Source organism: Rhinolophus sinicus, linkage group LG06 (genome assembly GCF_036562045.2).
Source record: "Rhinolophus sinicus isolate RSC01 linkage group LG06, ASM3656204v1, whole genome shotgun sequence".
NCBI lineage: Eukaryota > Metazoa > Chordata > Mammalia > Chiroptera > Rhinolophidae > Rhinolophus > Rhinolophus sinicus.
This window is the reverse complement of record NC_133756.1, coordinates 80,730,121-80,752,684: the sequence shown is the minus strand read 5'-3', so window position 1 is coordinate 80,752,684 and position 22,564 is coordinate 80,730,121. Positions and strand designations below refer to the sequence as shown.

General features: G+C 51.4%; 1 protein-coding gene and 1 long non-coding RNA gene across 11 annotated transcripts in view; one reads left to right on the top strand and one right to left on the bottom strand.

Annotated features, from left to right (window-relative positions):
• The first annotated feature begins 5,953 nt into the window (after positions 1-5,953).
• On the top strand, positions 5,954-22,317 carry ABCG4 (ATP binding cassette subfamily G member 4). 10 transcript variants are annotated; one of them, XM_074335337.1, is made up of 17 exons: positions 5,954-6,441; positions 6,660-6,756; positions 7,063-7,318; positions 11,623-11,740; positions 11,856-11,988; positions 12,121-12,171; positions 12,368-12,513; positions 13,649-13,772; positions 13,887-14,001; positions 14,196-14,338; positions 15,193-15,291; positions 15,527-15,695; positions 15,792-15,892; positions 17,024-17,182; positions 17,338-17,456; positions 17,608-17,808; positions 17,970-19,388. In XM_074335337.1, exons 3-17 carry the CDS (start codon positions 7,075-7,077, stop codon positions 18,055-18,057), a joined length of 2,010 nt encoding a protein of 669 aa, XP_074191438.1. In that variant the 5' UTR covers positions 5,954-6,441; positions 6,660-6,756; positions 7,063-7,074; the 3' UTR covers positions 18,058-19,388. The 10 variants fall into 10 exon arrangements, 9 of the variants coding, with proteins under 9 accessions (XP_074191438.1, XP_019571801.2, XP_074191439.1 ...); XM_019716246.2 differs by lacking the exon at positions 6,660-6,756 and adding an exon at positions 21,891-22,317 and having other exon boundaries at positions 5,955-6,441; positions 17,970-18,061; XM_019716245.2 differs by lacking the exon at positions 6,660-6,756 and adding an exon at positions 21,874-22,317 and having other exon boundaries at positions 5,955-6,441; positions 17,970-18,061.
• LOC141572167 (uncharacterized) overlaps positions 20,194-22,564 on the bottom strand; it is a 2,892-nt gene continuing 521 nt past the window's right edge. Inside the window, exon 2 of the long non-coding RNA XR_012497371.1 lies at positions 20,194-21,969. This is a non-coding gene — a long non-coding RNA (uncharacterized LOC141572167). The remainder of the gene's footprint in view (positions 21,970-22,564) is intronic.

The following is a 22,564-nucleotide window of genomic DNA, read 5'->3' as shown; positions in this document are numbered from 1 at the left end:
ACCACCACCCTCGCCAAGTGGGGTGCCTACTTGGAGCAACGTAGCACCCTTAGTTCAAGCCCTTTGAGCACAGAGCTACAACAGGTCCTGGGGCCTGTGGAGCTTGTAGCCCAGGCTGAGCCAAGTGCTCTGCCTAGAGGGGAGGACTTGGAGCCCTCGCCCTACAAAGAAGGACAGCCCCCAGTACCTGAGGATGCCTGGTTTACCGATGGTTCTAGCCGAGGGGCTGCAGCTGTTTGGATGGCTATTGATGTGCAGCCCAAAACAGACACCATTTGGTTTGATACTGGGATGGGCCAGAGTAGCCAGTGGGCTGAATTACGGGCTGTGTGGATGGTGATCAGCCACGAGCCTGGGCCCCTAGTTATTTGCACTGACAGCTGGGTGGTGTTCCAGGGCCTAACGCTGTGGCTGCCTACATGGAAACACCAAAACTGGTTGGTGGGACACCGTCCACTGTGGGGTCAAGCCATGTGGCAGGACCTCTGGGACCTAGGGCAGAAAAAGGAGGTGACCTTAATGCATGTCACAGGTCACTCCCCCTTAGTGTCCCCAGGTAATGATGAAGCAGATGCCCTAGCACGGGTACGATGGTTAGAGCGGGCTCCTGCCACTGATGTGGCCCATTGGCTGCATAGGAAATTACAGCACGCTGGAAGCCGAACCATGTGACAGGTGAGCAGACGCTGGGGCCTGCCTTTGAAATGGCAGGAGATAGCAGATGCCTGCTATGACTGTGCCGTCTGTGCTCAGGACAGTCCCCAAAGGCGGAGGCTCCCCTGGGAGACACAGCAGTTTACCCGAGGGAGGGTGCCCCTCACTCGCTGGCAAGTGGATTACATTGGACCCCTGCCTAAGGCCCGCAATGCGATATATGCATTTACAGCAGTGGACACTGCTACGGGGTTGATGTTTGCTTGGCCCTGTCCAGCTGCGGATCAGCGGCATACAGTGGTCGCCCTTACACGACTGTGCGCCCTCTATGGGCGCCCCCAAGTCATTGAAAGTGACAGGGGTACCCATTTTACGGGGCAAGAAGTGCAGCGCTGGGCTGCCAGGATGGACGTGCAATGGTTGTTTCACACCCCGTACAATCCGCAAGCAGCTGGCATGATTGAACGTTATAATGGTCTTTTGAAGCAAGGTCTCCGGGTGTCAAAACACCCTCCCACGATGCGTGACTGGGCCTCTCGTCTATGGGACGTCCTGAGAGTCCTGAATGAGAGACCACGGAAGGGAGGGCCCGCGCCAGTAGAAGCTCTGCTACATCGAACGGCCGCTCCCATTCAATTACAAGTTACCACCAGTGAGACTCTGTTAAAGCCAGGCTACGGCAGAAATGGGAACATTTTGCTGCCAGCACCCACATGCTTGAAAGCAGGGGAACGGCAGCAATGGACTTGGCCCTGGCAGGTCAAAAGCCCCACTGTCGGTGGTTGGGTCTGATAGCCCCATGGGGGCGGTTTGACTCATGATTTGCAAGTGACGCCAGGGGTGGTGGCTGAGTGGCCACCTCAAGTGACTGTAGTATACAGAGGTCCCGATACCGGGATGATTTTTGAGGAAACTATGTGCTCTCACTATGGCCTATTATGGGGTCCCCTGTTCTGTTACATGTTGAAACTATGCAAGGGACCCCAAGCACTGCCATAAAGGTTTGGTACCACAAACCGGGAAAGGTGCCAGTGGCAGCAACCCTCCTTTCCCAGGACAAGAAGCTGGCATGTATCCTCCCAGATGGAAGGGATTTGCCATTGTTGGTTCCTAAGACTACCGTTTCTTTTCATCCGTAGGTGTCAGTAGGCTAATATGGCACAGGGACCCTCGCGGAAGACGCTTGTCACCTAGATTGTGAGGCGAGAACCTGTAGGGGTGGAGTGTGGGGACAGAGCCCCAGAAAGTAGTTTACAGGCTCTCGGCCTCACGTGGAGGAGTGCTGGCTCGGGTAGTAGATGGCCGTCAGCTGTGGCTGATTGGCCGTCAGCTGTAGCCATTGAGCCAATTAGCTGCTAATATAACTGCTGCGGCTACGGAGGAGAGCGGAGGAGAGTGGAGGAGAGTGAAAGAGAGTCGTCGGTGGGTTGCAGACAAAACGGACAGCAGGTCGCACGTCCAGTGAACCCAGCCTCCAGTGAGACCGTAGTGGTATGACTCCCCTACCTATGGCTCCGTGGGTGTTCCTTTTTGGCCTCACCATATCCTGCGTTATGTGGGGAGCAGGACCAGAGACCCTGCAGGCCTCCCCGCACGACACTCCCCTATCTATGGCTCCGTGGGTGTTCCTTTTTGGCCTCACCGTGTCCTCTTGTGGGGAGCGGGAGCAGAGACCCACCGGACTCCCCGCACGACAGATGTGCTTTATAAAATGGGACGGTGACAATATTAGGGAAGGAGGAAGTTTGACATAGGAGATAAAGTCATGATTTAGAATCACTGAGACTTCGCTTTGGATCACTGGATCCATCATATAGTTGTATGACCTCACACTTGTACTTAACATTTCTGAGCCTCAGTTTCCTTATCTGAAACCTGGGGAAAAAATACTGATCTCCTAAAGTCATGAGGACTGGTTAGACCATTCAGTCAACAGGTATGTCATGCGGGATCTCAGTTCCCACTTCCCACATAAGAATGCAGGTTATGGTGAGGCCAAAAAGGAACACCCACGGAGCCATAGGTAGGGGAGTCATACCACTATATTCTCTCTGGCGGCACTATACTCTCACTGGAGGCTGGATCCACACTGTCCGCAAACCGCCATCCACGCTTGCCAGCCCAGCCGCCATCTTCTTGCTAGCCCCCATTCTTTCTCTCTCCTCTCTCCCTCCGTAGCCGCGGCAGTTATATTAGCGGCTAATTGGCTAACTGGCTACAGCTGACGGCCAATCAGCCACAGCTGACGGCCATCTACTACCCGAGCCAGCACTCCTCCACGTGAGGCCGAGAGCCTGTAAACTACTTTCTAGGGCTCTGTCCCCACATATCTCTATGTTGGATGCCTAGCATTTAGTAGGCATTCAATAAACATAGTTTCCATTCCTTTGACAAGGAAATGGGAGATTCTTCTGGGGGAAAAGAAAGAACCCTGAACCATAGCATGTCTGACCTGGAGAGTAAGGATGTATGATCTGTCTATTCTTTAGAATAAAAAAAGCCATCATCTATTACTAAATATTTGTACTTGAACTTCATAAAAATCTTTGCAGGCAGATATACAGGATTTCTTTTTAATTATCCCCATTACACAGATGAGGCTCAAAGAGGTGGAAAGATTTGCTTAAGAGTATAGAATAAGAGATAGTGCCAAGGTTAGAATATAAATCTTCTGACTCTAACTGCAGGACATGGAAAAAGATCTGTTCAGAAAACGGGGAGAAGGTGTCTTAGAGAATGGAAAGGCCTCTTCCAGGGAAGAGAGAGGGCTTTAATGGGTACGTGGCTGTCACGCAGGGACTCTGGTCCAGCTCCCCGCACAAGAACGCAGGATATGGTGAGGCCAAAAAGGAACAACAATGGGTAGGGGGTTCCTAGCACGATGTTCTCGCTGGCGGCTGGTTTGGAGACATAGGGAGCAGGAGCCGCACGATGCGCAACCCACCATCTGCTTCTCTGCCAACCAACCTCCCCTCCCCCAATGTATCCACGGCAGTTATATTAATGGCTACTGGCTAACCGGTAACAGCTGATGGCCACCCAGCCACAGCGGATGGCTGTCTGATTACAGCTGACGGCCCTCTAATAACTGAGCCAGCACCTTTCCACGTGAGGCCGAGAGCCTGGAAACTGCTCTCTGGGACTCTGTCCCCATAATTGCAGGGGTTCTAACCAGGGTATTTAGGGTAGGGGCTCTCAACTTTGCCTATCCAGGGGAATCAGCTGGGAAGCTTTTAAAAATACTGATGCCTTGGTCTATCTTAGAGATCAGAATCAACTGGTTTGGAGTGTTATAGAGACATCTTTTTTAAAGACCCCCATGTGAAGCTAACTCTCCTCCAATGCTGAGGACCTCTGTCCTGGGGCATGGGGTGTGAATCCCACAGTGTGGAAATCTGATATAAGACTGGGAAATGTTGGCCTTTGAAGATGGGGAAGACTGTCCTGAGGAATGGACAACAGTGTGTTCCTAAGAAAGGGGAGGAAATGTTCCTGAGAATTGGAAAGTTGCATGTCAGGGAATGGAAGGGGGTGTCATTAAAATATAGAGGTTATGCTGGGAGAATGAAGAGCCTGTCTAGAAAACGGAGGGAGATAGTTAATTTGGGAAGAGGGTTCTGAGAGGCCCTGTAAAAGAATAGGTAAAAGCAAGCACTTTAGGGTTCAAGCCCTGCTCCGCTACCAACTAGATGTGTCCCCTTTGGCACACTGCTTAATCTCCCTATGCGTCAGTTTCTTTATTTTTAAATGAGGTTGTAATACCTGCCTCATAAGGATATTGTGAGGATTAAATGAGATAATGCCTGGTTCATAGTAGTTGCACAATAAATGCAACTGTTGGGGTAGCTATAGTAGAGTAATGGAGGTGTGGGGGAGGAAGAAACTTTCTCTCAAGGTTCGTTTGGCTGGTCTAATAATCAAATAGACATGAGACAGTTTAGCAAGAGAAAATTACCAGTTAATTACATACACATGTATAGGAACCCCTCATTCATGAGCGAGTCAGAGATCCTACATACATGAGAGATTCAAAGACAGAAAGGGAAAGTATGGTATATATGTCATTCTGAACTAGGGATGAGGTAAGGTGCCTTGGGAGCTTCAAAGGGTCATTGCAGAATGATAAGAAGAGCAGATGTTTAGTAATTACAAGTTTGCCTTGCCCTATAAGTAGGTAAAAAAAGGTTATCTCTGACAATCTCTTACTATGGGATGCCACTACATAGTTAATTGGGGGGGGGGAGGCGGCGGTGTTCTCTTGAGCCCACAGGATCTTGGTTGCCTTTAACTCAGAACAATATCACAGGCACATCTTGGGGTGACTCATTCTGAACCCCTACACAGGTTAACCTGGAGAATCAAGGGTCCATCTGGAGAAGGGAATGGGGGTGATGTGGGACATGAGGTGGGGAGAAGGTAGGGCGGGCTGGCTTCAAAACCCAGCTAAACCTCACAATTATAGGGAGGAACCTGGAGATGTCCTGCAAGCATTGCCGGTCTCCAGGGTGGGAGAGGTTTGACTGCCAGTAACCTCTCACCTGCTGCAGTAAGGAGAAGCTTCAATGGTGGCAGCACCAGCAGCCTCCCTTCCCTCGGTCTCTGCTTTGTGACAGGTGGAACTTAAAAGCTCAGGTCACATATCTCAGCTGACTAACCTACTTACCCTTGAAGAGTGGGGTTGGGGCACACAGGGGCCAAGAGGGATTGCCTGAGAAATTAGCAGAGCAGGGGAAAGCCCCAAGAGTGCTCTGGGGACCCACATTTGAAGGCTTGCGGGGTGAGGGAGAGAATGCATGTGTGATGAGAAGATGCCACAGGCAGTGTCTGTGAGCTCTGTGCATGCCCTGGCAACTATGTGCCTCCAGCATCAGGCATGTGCCTGTCCTAAAGGCATGAGTTTACCTGGGAGAATAAAGATTTCTACAGCTGGAGCAGGCTGAACTCTGGGTACCATTTTAACCTTGGAGCTGCCTGCAAGCTCTCTCAAAGCAGCCATCCTCTGTCTCTTCTTAACTTTCCTTGGCCTTGGGGGGGAAGGGGCAGGATGTCCAAGACTCTTGCTTTCAAAGCCATTTTATGTAGTTTGGGGATTCCCTGGGATAAGCCTGAGCTCAAGGGCCAGACCTGAGGGAAACTGATTGGAGGCCGGGTGCAGACTGGCAGACAGCTTCACAATCCTTTGAGAGCGATGGAATCTGCATCCTAATCCCCACCCACCCACCCAGCCACCACCATTGTCTAGTTTGTAATCCAGGGACCTGTCCCTACTGAGTGACTTCAGCTCACCTTCTCTGGCTGCCTTCCAAATCGGCCCTTCGCTGCCAACTCCCAGTCCTGGGTCCACAACCGCGCCCTTTCGGGCCCCCGCATCGCACCCGCGGCTCTCCTCTTCGCCACCCTCGTCCCCCGCGGGCTGCCGGAGGGCGCGGGCCCTTTAAGAACAGTGGTACGGGCGATCGGTAGCTTGGGGGAGAGCGCAGTCGCCCTGCTGGCTCAGGAGGACAAGGCGCCGAGGACCTGGCTCAGGGACCCAGTGTGCGCAGCCCAGGCGAGTCCGGGCGCGCCCCAACCGCCCCTCCCCACCTGCCATCTCTCCTCTGACCTGAAGCTCGGGTCCTCCGCTGCCTCCCGCTCCGCCCCGGCCCCGCCCCACCTCGGGTTGCCGGGACCGCGAGCCGGGACGCTGGTGCGGCAGCTGGGGGCAAGTAAGAAGGGCCCGGAGTCTCCATCCCCAGCTCGTGACAGCGTTAAGCATCTAGGCCCCGCATCAGTCCGGGGCACGTCAAGGTGACTAGGCATGCAGGAGATGGGAGAGGCGTAAGCCCGCCACGAGGGTCTTAGTTTGCCCTGGGGGTTTTGAATCCCGGTGGTGCGCGGGTCTTTGGGGAGCGCCCGGGGCTCGCGGGCCCAGGGGCTCGGGTGACAGGAGCCTCCAGGGCATCGCACCCAAGGATGGGGAGAGGGCCAGAGCCTCCTCTTCCTCCGCCTTCCCCTGGTCCACCCAGAGCTCATCCTGCTACCCTGACCTCCTAGCGGTCAGCCTCCGCCGGCCCCCGCTTCCTTCACCTCCCCCTCACCCCCAGAGAGCTGCAGGCCTGTGGGGTAAGGAGATTAGAGCTGCCGCTGGGAGGAGGGAGCGGGTGAGGGCTTCGAGGAGCCGGGTTGGGGCCAGACTGGGGCTGGGGCTGCCCGGGACCTAGAGGTCCGGACTGAGTGTTGCTGAGCCGGGTGTAGGGGGCGGGGAGAGGGCAGATGCTCCGGAGGTGGGAAGTGGGACGCTCCCAGTAGCCTACCTGCCCTGAGAATGGGGCGGGGGAGGAGTGGGGTAGGGGTAGTATTAGAAAACAAGGGAGCTTTTTTGCCGGGGCTTGGGGTCTGTCCCGAAATGAGCAGGCCCTCTTTCTACAGGCCAGCGGCGTGATGGCGGAGAAGGCACTGGAGACCGTGGGCTGTGGACTAGGACCCGGGGCTGTGGCCATGGCCGTGGCCGTGGCTCTGGAGGACGCGGCGGAGCCCTCTGTGCTGACCACGCACCTGAAGAAGGTGGAGAACCACATCACGGAAGCCCAGCGCTTCTCCCACCTACCCAAGCGCTCAGCGGTGGACATTGAGTTCGTGGAGCTCTCCTATTCCGTGCGGGAGGGGCCCTGCTGGCGCAAACGCGGTAGGGAGCAGCCTGGGGCGGGGGGAGCTGTGGCCACCCCCTCTCCCAGTGAGTTGCTTTTTCCGGAGCATGAGGCTTGTGTGTCCCCTGCTCTGCAAGTCCTGCTCCAGTGGGCTCTGTAGGAACACTAAAATCTCAGCCCCCCACTGTGCACACAGATGAAGTGACGGGCTGCATTCTCTCCACACCTGTGAGAACTTTGAGACACTAGGTTCAATTGGTTATTCAAGCTTTCGTCTTCTAAATCTACATTATGACATCCGGTCCTTGAGGAGTTTTTCTTCTTCATTTTTAGGTAGAATTCCTGCCTTTGAGTGCTGGCATGAAAAAGTGTGGGGGCAGTGTTTAGCAATATCCTTGTACCTATGGAACACTGCTAATGTTTAAAGATGTTCTCATTCCTGTATCTTACTTCATTCTTGCCTAAGTCCTCTGAAGCAGGGAGGGTAAAGGTTTGGCAGGGTAGATGACAACCAATGTTATTAATAAGGAAACTGAGGCCCACGGAAGTTGAGTAACGATCCATGTCACACAGCTAATAAGTGGCAGTTCTGGGACCAGAAGCCTGGTTTTACAGCTCTCTGTCATTGTTCTGTCAACATAAGAACATCCAAACCTATAGAAAATTTTTATGAGTTCTTTAGAATTTATTTGAGCCAAACTGAGGACACTCCCCAAAACAAGATCACAACAGATTGAGAAAATGTGGTGGAGAATGGCAGTTTGGCAGTTCTTTTTATACAATTAGAATCAAAAGAGAATGTAATTGGTGGTAGATTAGGGAGGTGGAAGAAAGCAAAGCAGGAAATCTCTGGAATATAACATTTATAGTAAATAGAGATGGCAACAAGATAACAGTGAGGACTTTTGGTGCATGTGCTCCTAAGGTGGTTAAACCTTTGGGGGGGTCTGGAAAAGATTACTCTAGCATTTCAAAGGTGTGTTAATCTAGATGCACAAGAACAATGGACAGGGCTCATTTAAGGCAAAGATTGACCTTTTACTAAAGCCGTTATAGGCCTGGGGTGTGACTACCCATCAAGACCAGGCCAGTTAGGAAATTATGATCAGGTCAACCTGTGAGGTTACTTTTGGTCACTGAGCTTGTCAGATTTACCACATAGCCCCCTCTTTTGTTCATAGTTCTTTTCTCTTTCTTAGCTTCCCTGGTACAGCATACCCATCTCTTCCTCTTTCCTCTCATCAGGATACATGGGTAAGGTCTGGGGCTCTGAGTTCCTTTGAACCCTGACCATCCCCTGTGTCTTCTGCCTTGGGCAGCTTGCGCTAGGAATAGAGAAGCTGTCCCCCCCCCCCCCCAGAGCCTGGGCATGATGGGTCAGGGGTGGAGCTAGGACATTGTTTTCTGAGGTTTAAGAAATAGATCTGGGGTGCTTCAGAGCAGGGCTGAGCATTCCCCTGTCTCTGCATTCCCCACCTGCACTCCAGTGAGTGACCAAAAGGTCACAGGGCGTGAGCCAATGGAAACAGGTACCTGGGCTTCCTGCTCAGTGCCCTATCCCTAAGCATCCTCTCTCAGTGCTGAGACCAGCTCTGGGCAAAATGAGAAGGTAACTGTTATTTCCTTAGTCCTCTTATTTTCTCACAGTTTTAAGGAAAAATTAAGACAAAAAACAAAACAAAACAAAACATGGTTAGATGGGCCAACTTGGCACCCTTGACCTGGTCATTCCCTCCTTTTGACCTCACCAGCTCCATTCTCTGCCCTCTATCCTCCTCTCTCTGACTTCCTTTTTCACTTGAATCCCTCTCTCCTCTCTGTAGGGCAAAAAAGCAATTACAGGTAGGCAGAGCGGGAAAAGGGCAAGGGATATGGAGAGAGGGAGATTTCTGCCTTTTCCAGGTAAGGATTTGTCACCAGTCTCCCCTAATTATGTATGATATTTCTTGTTTTTCAAAACACTTTCCTATTAATTATTAATTATCTCACTTAATATTCACAATAACCCTATTATATCCTTGGTAGGAGATGTTACTATCTTTATTTTCTTGATAAGGAAACGGAGGTCCTGGAAGATGAAGTGACTTAAAATTGCAAAGAGAGTTACTGACTGAGGGGGGACTAGAACTCTGTTGTCTCCCCTGCCCCAAGGCCTAGCATGCCCCTTCTATGCTGAGCAGTTATGGTACAGCAGTAATCCAAAGACATGGTCTCCTAGCCACTTACAACCTGTGTGACCTTGGGCAGCTGCTTACGCTCTCTTGGCCTCACTTTCCTCATCTGTAAGAGTACCCACTACACAGGCTTGCTTCAAAGTTCAGCTGAGACATTATCAGTGAAAATGCTTTGTGAAAGGCAAGTGTCAGATGATGTGTGTATTAGGCGTCAATATTCAATGTAGTGCTTGGCGGTGATTAAGTGAAGGGAAGGTTTATCATTGCCAGTTTCTTCCCCTGAGAAAGAAATCACTTCCCGTGAGTGGCTCTGAAAGGCACATGCTGAAGTACACAAGCACACATCTTTCTGATTTATGATAACGACTGAGGCAGGGGATTGGAACCCATGACTTTCCCTCTCCAAGTAAGGAACTTGTTGTGTGACCTTGGGTGAGTCACTGGATGTCTGTGGGCGCCAGTTGCCTTATCCATGTTGCTATTGCAGCAACTGAGGTAATGAGCTTTATAAACTGTAAAATACCACCCAGGCAGTGGACAGCAATGATCCCCCTTCTGACAGGAGGTCCCCAGAAGGACAGCTGGATGCTGTGGATGGAGGGTGAAAGATCACATCCCTTCACTGTCTCTGCTAAGGAGGTAGAGTGGAGAGGGACCTGGGTTCTGTGGGGGTCAGAGAGGGTGAGAAAAGAACCTGGTAAGGGATTGGTGTTTCGGCCTCACCGAGGCAAATCTGCAAGCATGTGACACACGACCAGCCTCATTGGCTTCATCTTACCTCTCCACCCCCTTGTCTCACCAGGTGACCCATGTTGTCTCTGCCCTTTGCTCCCTGGATTGTACTACATATATGCTCTTATATTGTAGAGCTCTTCCTGTCAAAGCCTGGAGAGCCTCTGCCTTCCCTTCCCATTTTGGAATGCTATTCATCCTCTAAGACTTAGCACAAACGCCACCTCTTCCATGAAGCCATTCCTGATTTCCTCCTCGTCTCTCCACCCTTATCAATTCCATTGTTTGCATCCTCATTGCGTATTATTTGTGCTTTTGTTATAACTCTTATTTTATCTTTTGTCAGATCCATTGATGTTTTCCATCTTTTTTTACCTAGACTATGACCTTCCTGAGTGTAGGAACTGTGTCTTCCTCATTTTTTTTCTGTCCCATGTCTGGTACAGAGCTTGAAATTTAGTAGATATCATATGAGCATTTGTCAAATAGAATTAAAAATAAAATGTCACTTTTTAAAATGCACTTTATGTGCCAAGTAGTGTCATATGTTTTACATATATTATCTCATTGAGTCTTTATAACAACCCTATGAGATAGGTACTATCATCCTCATTTTACAGATGAGGGACCTGGAGCTCAGAGAGGTTAAGCACTTGCCTGAGGTCACACAGCTGGTAAGTGTGGAGCCAGAAGTTGAACCTAGATCCACCTGACTGCAAATAGGTGCAAATGCTGCCTCCCAATGGTGGAATGAGAGGCGAGATTTTCCTGGGCCATGTTAGAGGTGCAGAGTCAAGACTGGTGGGCAGAGAGAGCACAAAGAAGACTTTTTCGGAATGAGTCCAAAGCTCTGAGGACACATATTCATAGAACAAACACTTGCTGAGCATCTAGTGCATGCCAGACAGTGTGCTGGGGTTACAAAGATGACTAAGATACAGATCCTGCCCCCAAGGAGCTCACTGGCTGAGAGACTAAGGGAGGGGGAAGAGACAGGTACAGCAAGTAACAAACATGCTGGCATAAGAGAAGTGCTATGGGAACACAGAGGACAGTGGCCAGCTCAGGCTGGATCACTGGGAAAGTCTTCCTGGAGGAGGTAAGAGAATAACTGCTGTGTTTATAGAAGAGGAGCAGGGTTTTTTATAACCTTGACCCCACCTGCATGCCCATCTACGAGATGTAGGGGTTTTCCCATGACCTTCAGAAAACTATTGTCACTTCTGGTACTTTGACATTAGTAGTGGTCATTTCTAGGAGGACAGGATGAGAGGATGTGGGTTATTGTTGGGGCTCTGAGGGTTGCTCCTCCATCCTAACCAATTCACACTGAGTAGGGACTGCCTATTTCATTGATAGTCATGGCTGCTCCTAAAATTTGATATGTGTCTGTTCACTATAGCCCTTATCAAAAGTTTCTTCCTCCCTTGCTGCAGGTTATAAGACCCTCCTCAAGTGCCTATCAGGTAAATTCTGCCGCCGGGAGCTGATTGGCATCATGGGCCCCTCAGGCGCTGGCAAGTCCACATTCATGAACATCTTGGCAGGATACAGGTGAGAACAAGGCTGGAATGGAATGGGATCAGGATCCAAGAAGAGGATCGTTTGGGGAGAACAGAAGGTGTTCTGAAGCAGCCTTGACCCCCGTCCCCAACTGATATTTCTGCAGGGAATCTGGAATGAAGGGGCAGATTCTGGTCAATGGGAGGCTTCGGGAACTGCGGACTTTCCGCAAGATGTCCTGTTACATCATGCAGGACGACATGCTGCTGCCACACCTCACAGTGTGGGAGGCCATGATGGTGAGGGCTGGGTTGTCATCCCTTTCTCTGTTGCCCCTTCTCTCTGCAGTCTCCATCCTTCTCATTGGCTAAGGGGTCGAGTCAGTGCCCCCCTCCCACACATATCTGACTCACCTATCCTTTTGGCCTCAGGTCTCTGCTAACCTGAAGCTGAGTGAGAAGCAAGAGGTGAAGAAGGAGCTGGTGAGTGAGGAAGGGGAGGGAATGGGACAGCCATTCTTTTTGGTGCTACTGAGTTCTGGGATCCCAAGTTGGGGGGTGGGAGAGTGGTGGCCAACACTGGAACACTGGGCTTAAGGGAGGTGCTCATCTAAATTGGGGTGGTGCCCAGGGAAGCAGACTCTGAAGCTGATCTGGGGTGGGGGCTGGGCTGGGCCAGGTGACGGAGATCCTGACGGCCCTGGGCCTGATGTCCTGCTCCCACACGAGGACAGCCCTGCTTTCGGGAGGGCAGAGGAAGCGACTGGCCATCGCCCTGGAGCTGGTCAACAACCCGCCTGTCATGTTCTTCGATGAGCCTACCAGGTAGTTCTCCCCCTCCTCTCCCGCCACAGTGTCCCCTCTCCTCAGCCCTGAGCCAGAGCTGGAAGCTGCCTCTGCTCCACTACTGGAGACCAGAGTCTGTGTTTGCAGCCTGCTGGGGCCAAGATAAGGGCTTACTCCTCCTCTCCATCCCTACCAGTCCTGTTTCTGTAGCAGCCCCATCCTTCACCCAGGCAGAAATCCTGATGTGCTCTTTGACTGATGCCTCCTTCCTCTTCTTCTCTCCCCGATAGCTAATCAATCAGTCACCAAGTCCTGCTGATTCAACGTCCTTTTGCCATCTCTCAGATTCGCCTCACCCCATCCCTAGTGCCAGTGCTTAAGTTCAGGACATCATCAACTCTTATCTGCATGTCTGCAATAGACTCCTATTTCCTCCTCTCCAGTCTCTCCTAGCAAATCTTTCCTCCCAGCTGCAGCCAGAGTGAACTTTCTAAAAGACAAGTCTAATATACTCACTCCCTGCTTAAAAACATGCAATGATGCCCATTGGCCCTCAGAATAAAGTCAGAGGACTTACAGGGTCCTGCTCTGAAGCTACTTCTCCGGCCTCACATCTTACTTCATGCTGTCTTGTATTTTATGCTCTAATAACATTGAGTTGCTTATAATCCCTTAGGCAAGCCATGTGTTTCGTGCCTCTAAGCGTTGCACATGCTATGTCTTCTGCCTGGAATGCCCTTCAGCACCATGCCTGCCCTTCCACATTCACCTGGCTTAGCTCTTTCTTCTTCAGACTCACTCAGGAATCTTCTCTGACTGTCCTGCAACACTCTTGTACAGCAGAGCTGAATCCTCCCCTTCTCTCTCACCCCATGTTTCTACAGCAAGTTCCACATTATCTCAAATGATCTGCTCTCTCTTGACCAGAATCTATGTCTTATTCATTCATCATTGTAATCTCAGTGCCTGGCATTCAACAGGTGTTCACTGTATGCTTGTTAAACTGAACAGTGTTGTGGGCTTCTTGGTACCTCCAAAGGCCTGAATCATACAGTGTGTACAGGATATAGGGGTGGCCTGTGTGACCCCTTCCTGCCAGCTCCATCTCCCAAATGTTCCCTTCTCTTGGCTCTGCCCACCTCACCCCACCCCCTGGTGGCCTTTCTCTGGACAGTGGTCTGGACAGCGCCTCCTGTTTTCAAGTGGTATCCCTCATGAAGTCCCTGGCCCAGGGGGGCCGTACCATCATTTGCACCATCCACCAGCCCAGTGCCAAGCTCTTTGAGATGTTTGACAAAGTGAGTGTCTCTGGTCCTCAAAGATGGGGAGAGGGAAGGGGGTCAACAGAGGTGCTGGTGGGGCCTGCCTGGCCCACTGGTCTTCTTTTCTTCGTGCTTCTTTTTCCAACTCAGCTCTACATCCTGAGCCAGGGTCAGTGCATCTTCAAGGGCGTGGTCACCAACCTGATCCCCTACCTGAAGGGGCTTGGCTTGCATTGCCCTACCTACCACAACCCGGCTGACTTCAGTGAGTGAGACCCTGTTGGCACGGGCTGGGATGTGATGACAAGGTCAAACCTGGTGGCTTGGGTCATGCACTCAGGCCTCCTAGGGGAAGAGATCTCACTGTCACCTGCTTTCCCCACACAACCAAGGTGGGATGGCTTGCCCTTGGGAATCAAGGATAGATCTTAGCTGAGCACTCCCCTCTGTATCCCCTAGTCATTGAGGTGGCCTCTGGCGAGTATGGAGACCTGAACCCCATGCTGTTCAGGGCTGTGCAGAATGGGCTGTGTGCCATGGTTGAGAAGAAGAGCAGCCCTGAGAAGAATGAGGTTGCCGCCCCCTGCCCCCCTTGCCCTCCGGTGAGTAGGGCTAAAGAAGGCAGAGTATAAAATGGGGGAGGGGAGAAGGGACCATGACAATGGCCCTGCCAAAGAGGCTATACCCCAGAGTCATCACAATCTAGGACTTGGGATAGACCTACTATTAACAGATGTGTGACTTTGGGCACCTTACTTAACCTCTTTTAGCTTCTGCTTTCTCATTCATTTATTCCTTCTGCAAATTCTTACTGAGTATCTGTAGTGTGTGTCCTCAGTGCCAGCACAGTGCCACCTGGTAAGCAAGACCGACGCTGTCTCTGGCACATGGCCAGTGTAGCATACTGTCATCTCCAACCTGGAGGTGATGATGCTTACCTCACAGGGTTATTGGGATGACTAAGATCATCAGGTAAAACTCTTTGCACTGTAGCTTGTTGTAGCCGGCATTTGTTCAGTGCCAGTTTTCTTCCTTAAATGAGACACTATAACCCTTAAAAATCAGAAGCATTATTTTGTTATCATTGTTAAATAATACTATTATGAAACTGGTGGCATAAAGGTATTATACAAAGGATAAATGTTTTTTGATGGATTAAAGAGAAGAAGAGAAGTGACTTATCTACTAGTAGCCGGCATAGATATCCTTGACTCCCTTTCTGTCTCCTCTCTCCTAAGTTTTAACCCCTCATTATGTGTCTCTCTGAATCTCGCTCTGATTCATGCCCTTAAGGCCAGCTTCCAGGTGCACAACTCAATGGTGGAGACTTCTCCTTCAGTAGACCTGGAGGACCCCAGCCCTGGGGAAGGGCTCAGGGATTTTCCCATTCACTGGGATGGGTGCGCAGTGGGTAGGTCTGTAGGCAGGCTCACCTGATCCAATTTCCTCTCCCCAGGAAGTGGATCCCATTGAAAGCCACACCTTTGCCACCAGTACCCTCACACAGTTCTGCATCCTCTTCAAAAGGACCTTCTTGTCCATCCTCAGGGACACGGTGAGGCATCAAGTTGGGGAAGAGAGAGCTGGCATAGACCTGGCCTTTTGAGGCATAGAATCTCAGCAATAGGAACGGGGATGGGGTCCCTCCCCCACGAATCCCCCACCCTCCCTCCCAGGGCACCTATGGGTCTATGTGCCTGTGAGGGCAGCTCCAGGTCCCTGCCCCAGTGTGTCTGTCTATCCCTTTTCTGTGACCGGTCCCCTCTCTGCGTGATGACCTCATCACACAGGTCCTAACCCACCTGCGATTTGTGTCCCACGTGGTGATTGGTGTGCTCATTGGTCTCCTCTACCTGCACATCGGCGACGATGCCAGCAAGGTCTTCAACAACACCGGCTGCCTCTTCTTCTCCATGCTGTTCCTCATGTTCGCTGCCCTTATGCCAACTGTGCTCACCTGTGAGCTGAGCTTCCCCGGGCAGGGACCGGGATGCTGGGGCACGGGGTAGGAGCCAGGGTGTCAGCCAGGTATGCCTAATTTGCCTGTGTCCTCAGTCCCTTTAGAGATGGCTGTCTTCATGAGGGAGCATCTCAACTACTGGTACAGCCTCAAAGCGTATTACCTGGCCAAGACCATGGCCGATGTGCCCTTTCAGGTAAGCCTCTTCCTCACACCTGCCTACTGCCTCCCTCCTGTCTTGCTCCTTCCATCCTTTCTTGCTTGCCTCCCTCAGCCTTGTCACCAGTCATTCTTTCCTTTCTTTCTACTCACCTAGCAAATAGGTGGTGAGTACCTACCATGCACCAGGCTATGTACCAAGCACTAGGTACACAGCAGTGAACAAAACAGATATAGTCTTGACCTTATGAAACTTATGTTGTAGTGGGAACAACAGATTGGACAAAGAGAAAATGATGAAAATAATAACCCTACAAATGACTCTGTAAATCTTATTTGAAGCAGTAGAGAATAGCGTAGGCTCTGGAATCTTAGTGCTACTTACTTGTTAGCTGCAAGATGTTGGGCAAGTCACCTAATGTCTCTTTGCTTCAGTGTCCTCATCTATAAAATGGAACAACGATAGTATCTACCTTGGGAATGTTTGTGAGAACTAAATGAGTTAATACATTTAAAGTACTTAGAATGGTGCTTGACACATACTAAATTGCCCAATAAATGTTAGCTGTTTTGGGTTGTTCTTATTGCCACTACCACCCTGTTCCAAGCACTAGGGCCCCTTGTGCAAATTAGTAAAAGGTGCTCCTTCCTCAGGGTGGATGTTGCACTGTGCCAGGGTACGTGACTTAGTGAGGAGAGCACAGCTGGATCTCAGCCTCTGGCTGCCGCTGGCCTGGGTACCCTTGTGCAGGGAACAACCTGCACGCCCAATATAGTGGGCTTGGTCCCTGCCCTCCAGGAGCTGATAGCTCCCAGGGGGACAAAACTCATATATAGAGTTAATTAATTAACAATACAAGGAATAAGCTGGTCCATATGGGAAGGGCTTTAGGAGCTCAGAGGATGGAGAATTCACCATGCTTGTAGTGGTCAGAGAGGGCCTACTGGAGAGGTGAGGCTGGAAGATGAATGAGGCTCATATGGCCGGGGAGGAAGGGGACATGTGAACCTGGGGTGGAGGACAGCATGAACAAGAATGTGGAGGCAGGACTAGGCACAGGCGCTCTAGGAATAGCTATTCTAGAGGCCCCTGTCCAGATACAGTGGGGGTCTTTGTTGTTATGCCCCTGGCTCGTAGCCCGCTGCCCAGCCCTGTGACACTCCCCAGGTGCTGTGTCCAGTCGTGTACTGCAGCATCGTGTACTGGATGACAGGCCAGCCAGCTGAGACCAGCCGCTTCCTGCTCTTCTCAGCCCTGGCCACTGCCACTGCCTTGGTGGCCCAGTCTTTGGGGCTACTGATTGGAGCTGCCTCCAACTCCCTACAGGTGGGAAGGCTGGCAGGTGGGGACCTCTGAGAGGGGAGGAAGCAGGGCTGACATGAGGAGTGGAAGAGAGCTGTGGGAAACCCTGGGGCTGCCCCAGTCCTGAGTCTGTCCTGGTCACCTCTGTGATGGCCCGGACCCCTTCCCTTCCCCTCCAGGTGGCCACATTTGTGGGCCCAGTTACCGCCATCCCTGTCCTCTTGTTCTCCGGTTTCTTTGTCAGCTTCAAGACCATCCCCACTTACCTGCAATGGAGCTCCTACCTCTCCTACGTCAGGTCAGTGCAGCTTCCCTGACCATCTGCCCCTCTCCTCCCTGCAGCAGGCCATGCCCCAGGGATGAGAGAGTTGCATCTGAGTTCTAACAGTTTACCCAGGGAGCAGTGACCCTCTGCTCTGTATCCTGTTCTGATGCTCCTGCTTGCCTAGGTATGGCTTTGAGGGTGTGATTCTAACCATCTACGGCATGGAGAGAGGACAACTGACCTGCTCGGAGGAGCGCTGCCCTTTCCGGGAGCCAGACAGTGTCCTCCGAGCGCTGGACGTGGAGGGTGCCAAGCTCTACATGGACTTCTTAGTCTTGGGCGTCTTCTTCCTGGCCCTGCGGCTGTTGGCATACCTTGTGCTCCGGTACCGGGTCAAATCAGAGAGATAGAGCTTCGCCCTGGCCTGTGCCCCAGCCCCCACAGCAGGAAGCTCCCAGCCCCAGCCCTTTGGGACTGTTTTAACCTTGTCGACGTGGGCACTGGTTGCTGGTACAGCCGCCCTCCCCTCTCTTGGCTCCTTCACAGGCTGACTGTCAGACTGCGCTCCCGGCCGTGGCCCTGGGAGTGGGGGCGCCAGCCCTCCGTGCTGTGCCCAGGAGTCTTCCCAAGTTGATGTGGTTTGTAGCTTTCTCCCTTCTCTCTCTAACATCTGCATGCAAAGACCACTAGGAGGTTACCACCCTCCTTCCTGCCCTCTGCCAACCTCCTCCGTTATCTGCCTAGGAGCCCCAGGCTCTCCAGGCCCCCACTTACAACTGACCAAAGTGACCCCCTCTGGGAGTTCCCACAACACAAGTGTTTGTAAATTGGGCTATTACAAGGTTGGGGTTTCAGGGCCGGGCCCTGGTGGGGTCCCCTGAAAGTCCCATTTGGACATTGCAATGGAGTAGGGGAGGACTCTGGAAGTCTCTCCCTCGTCCTCACTTTCTTCCCACCCCCACACCCTGTCTGATTTGGCCAATGTGCTGGGACAGAAGCTGGGTTTTCTGTCTGGGTCATCCTTTCCAATCCTGGGGATTGGAAAGGCCTGGGGCTGTGGGATGCCCCCTCTCCCTCCCCATCACCTTTGGTGGGGGTAGGACCTGCTGGCACCTCTGCAATAATGTCGGTGTTTCTTTCCCACCTGCCACTGGAATTAGAGAATGCACTTTATTCTTGGGGGTGAGTGAGAGAGAGAAGAACCAAGCCTCCGTTCTCGCTGCTCCTGCCGCGTAGCCCGGTCCTGCAGTGCTCCCTCCCCTCTCTAGGATTACAGGCACATACATGAGAACAGGCAATCTCAGCCCTACACACTCTCACTGTCCCCTGCAGCTCAGAGGAAGCGTGATGGTGGTGGTGGTGGGTGCTGTGGGGGGGGGGGCAGTGCTAACCTCCTCCTGGGGGCCCCCGCTTTGACTGTAGGGATGAGGCTGGTACTGCCCAGGGCATCTTCCAGATCTGCAGGTGTCTACACCCCAGTTTTTCCTCTCTCCCAAACCAGGGGTGGCACAGGGTACTAGCTCCCTGGAGTTCAGGACCTAAGACAAGCACAAGCATGGGCATAACTTGGCCTTGGCCACTGCCACCCCATGGCCCTTCTTTTGTGTGTTAAGCTGGCATTCTCACTCCTCCACCCCTTCCTCAGCCACTTGCTACTCATTTAAACTCCTGCCCATGTCTCTCTATCCCCTTCCCATCAGCCAAGATGGCCCCTGGGCACGCCCTGGGCAGCATGCCCTGGGCACCATGGTGACAGACACATCTGGGGCATGTATGGCTTTCCTGGTGGGTACACTTCATTCAACTTCTGATTTCTCCTTCCCCCAGGGCTCTTTTCCACCTTATTCCTGGGCACATACCTCTATACCTTCCCTCTTCCTGACACAGACTCTTCCCATCACACAGAATGCCAGTTGTATTTGTGGGATTTCACTCATTATTAATAAAACCTATATTTATACAGTATACAGTGTGTAAATGTATGTGGGTCTGGCACCTGGTCCCATGGGCTGTGAGGGGCTCTTCAATGCACTTGGCAAGAAGTCTGTGAGCTTTAGGGAGCCTGTGGCAGGGGAGGGTAAGTCCTACGAATATGTCAAGCTAGTGCGTGTGTATCTTATGCAATTATCTATCATGCTTTACATCTTATAAATGCTTCATGTTTATTAACTAAGGGGAGTGCCATGCCATCCCTGCATTATCCCTCATGACAACCCATTTTGCAGATGAGAGAACTGAGACTTGGGTTGAGTCACTTGTCCAAGCATCCTTAGCTAATGGAGGTGAAACCAAGCTGAAGAGTCTGGAGGCAGAAGTCTACCTCCAGACTCTTCATTCGTTTTTTTAAAACTTTTATTTATTTTAAGTGTGTTTTTCCAGGAACCATCAGCTCCAAGTCAAGTAGTTGTTTCTATCTAGTTGTGGAGGGCGCAGCTCACAGTGGCCCATGTGGGGATCAAACTGGCAACCTTGTTGTTAAGAGCATCGCGCTCTTACCAACTGAGCTAACCGGCCGCCGCACACTCTTCATTCTTGACATCAGCCACTGACCCCGTTCCCGGTGGATCTGCAAGCTGTGTGTGTGTGTGTGTGGTGTGTGTGTGTGTGTGTGTGTGTGCCCTGTGTCTGTTCATGGGTGTGTTCTTCCCTGAGTGTTACATGACTTTCTCCTCAGAATTCATTAAGCCCTGGTTGTGTCGTGTCCAGCACAACGAGGGTTGTGGGGAGCGAGGAGGGCAGTGCAGGGTTAAGAAAAGACAGTAGCCATGGATAGAGTTTAAGTGCGGAGGCCAAGGGACTGGCAGCCTCACCGTCTGGGCTGTGGTGCCCATCGGGCCAACGCATTAGCTTTTATTAGTTAGGTGGGGAAGTTAAGGAGATAAAGCTTATCAATCTCAAGATCTCTGAATTCCATACACCACAATAGGAAACTGATTCAAGCCAATCACCCTTGCCTGCAGGCAGCTGAACCTTAAGTCTCAACTTCCCCAGGGGACAAAACTATATGCATATGAATAGATGGAGAGCACATCATTGAATCTCTTCCCCTGCAGGTTTTGGGAAGGAATGCAGCCACAGAGGCAGAGGCTCTCCTTAGCCTGGGGAAGGTGGGGGGCTGTGCCCACCTCTATGAACCTGTGGGTTCTCCTGTTGGTCCCCACTCAACTGTGCCTGGCTTGAGTTGTCCCCCACCATGGGGAATCTTACTCGTCATAGGCTGACCAGCCATCTTTTGGGCACCAAACGGAGACATGAGGTGCAAACACAAAGGTTTAGCAAAGTCCCTGAAAGGATCCGTCTCACAGACTCTCCTTTCTTTGTGGGCAAGTTCAAGGAAACAAACGGTTAGGCTGCTGCATGGCGACAGGTTGTGCCTATGGGGCAGGGGTGTAGGGTGTGGGGTTAGTCATGAAGGGCAATAAGAACTAGGAAAAACCCTGCAACCTAAGTCCTAGGATGAGAGTGGCAGGGGCCTCCTTAGCTCACCCTAGCTTTCCCCTTTTCTTCCTCTCTTCTTTCCTACCAGGGCCCAGCCATTGGCCACCAGGACTACAGATGGGTCTGGTGGCCTAAAGTTTAGAGTAGGCAATTATCCAGAAGTCCTTGAGGGCTGGTGGCAGGATGATGCAAGAAGCAGCACACTGTCTCACCCTTTTCCCTTCTGACCTGAAACTTGGGGACTGAAGGAAGGGACTGGCATCAACCTTGCCAGCTGCCTGGAACACTCCACTTGTGCCACATGCAGAGCTAAGTGCCCTGGACTAGATTAGGGTCCAATCTATGACTGATCGGGTGCTTGTCTGGAGATGGACTAACTTTGTTTCTAATGGTGTTTGGGGAATAGGAGTGAGAAGTAGAAAGAAGTCCAGCTCCTGGAATTCTAGCTAGTTTTAGGGGGCATTCTGGGTGCCACCTTCTGCCTGCAGGGATACCAGTATGTGGCTCCTAATGGTGGCACAAAATCCCACCATTAGATGGTCTTTCTTAAGATTCTTCATCTTTACTCTTTCCCTTTTAAAATGCCAACACTATCCTGAAAGACTAAAAATTTATAAATTCACATATTTGTAAGTTCCCTTGGGAGCTAAGGAGATGATCATCCAATCTGGAACTAGCAAGGGCCATTCAGGCACAGAGAACATTTGTAGAGTGGCTCACACATTTTCGAAGAGAGCTCTTTTGATTCTTATAGCAACCCCATGAGGCTGCAGGATGAGTATTATCATTTCTTCCTTTTACGGAGAAGGAAACCAAAGCTTGGATAAGTGACTTGAGCAAGCTCTCAAGATATGGTGCTTTTGACACTGTGAAGCACCTGTGATTGCTCCCACCAGTCCCAGCAACCTGCAGAGTGGGGTATAAATCCCCCCGCCCATCCAAGCAGGTTTTGAAATGGGCCTGCTTGGCCTGAGTGCTGACCTTCCTGGACGCAGATCATCTTTTCCAACAGAACCATCTCTGTATCAGGGCCTGTGCAAGGTGTTGGAGGGCAGAGTGACCAAGACTGTTCTCCATGCGATGACTCTACAGCACCTGGCACCTGATCCTGAGGACAAACGACAGAGCACATGTCCACAGCATGACTCACAGTACTTCAGTCTGCAAGAGGCTAGTCAAATTATATGTTATTAATAAAGCTTACATGACTATCATACCTGCTGGGGTTGGGGGTGGGTGGGAGAGGGGAACAGCTTGCTCTGAGCTGTGTCCGGTAACCGCAGCTGGGGCCTGTCTGCCTTGCATGACTAGGTAAGTGGGGTGAAGCTATAGGAGTCACCCCAAGCCTAAAATGTCACCCCTGAGACCACATTCATAGGGTTGCTCTATTTTTCTCCTCCCATCCCTTTCTACTGCCTTTTCAGAATGTCTCTTAAAATGCAAATTTGCCATTTTCTCTGCTGCCTGGAATGCCTTTCTCTTCCCTGACTTATTTCTTAAAACCCAGTTCAAATGTCACCTCCTCTGCCAGAGGCAGTTAGTAACTTCCTCCCCCAGGCTTTCCTAAGCCTTCTGTCTGCCTCTGAAGTACCATCATTTGGGCCCCCTGGAGGGGAGCTGCTATAGTCAGGTCCCTGAATGCCTTGTTCGGTTTGGTCGATACTACCCAATACCATGTGATCAGTGAATGAACAAATGTATTA

Excerpts from the sequence above, each read along its gene's own strand:
- ABCG4 (XM_019716246.2), top strand. The coding sequence starts at position 7,075 with ATGGCGGAGAAGGCACTGGAGACCGTGGGCTGTGGACTAGGACCCGGG. Across the intron at positions 11,989-12,120 it reads CAGTGTGGGAGGCCATGATG|GTCTCTGCTAACCTGAAGCT; the intron begins GTGAGGGCTGGG and ends TTTTGGCCTCAG. Across the intron at positions 12,172-12,367 it reads AAGAGGTGAAGAAGGAGCTG|GTGACGGAGATCCTGACGGC; the intron begins GTGAGTGAGGAA and ends GGGCTGGGCCAG.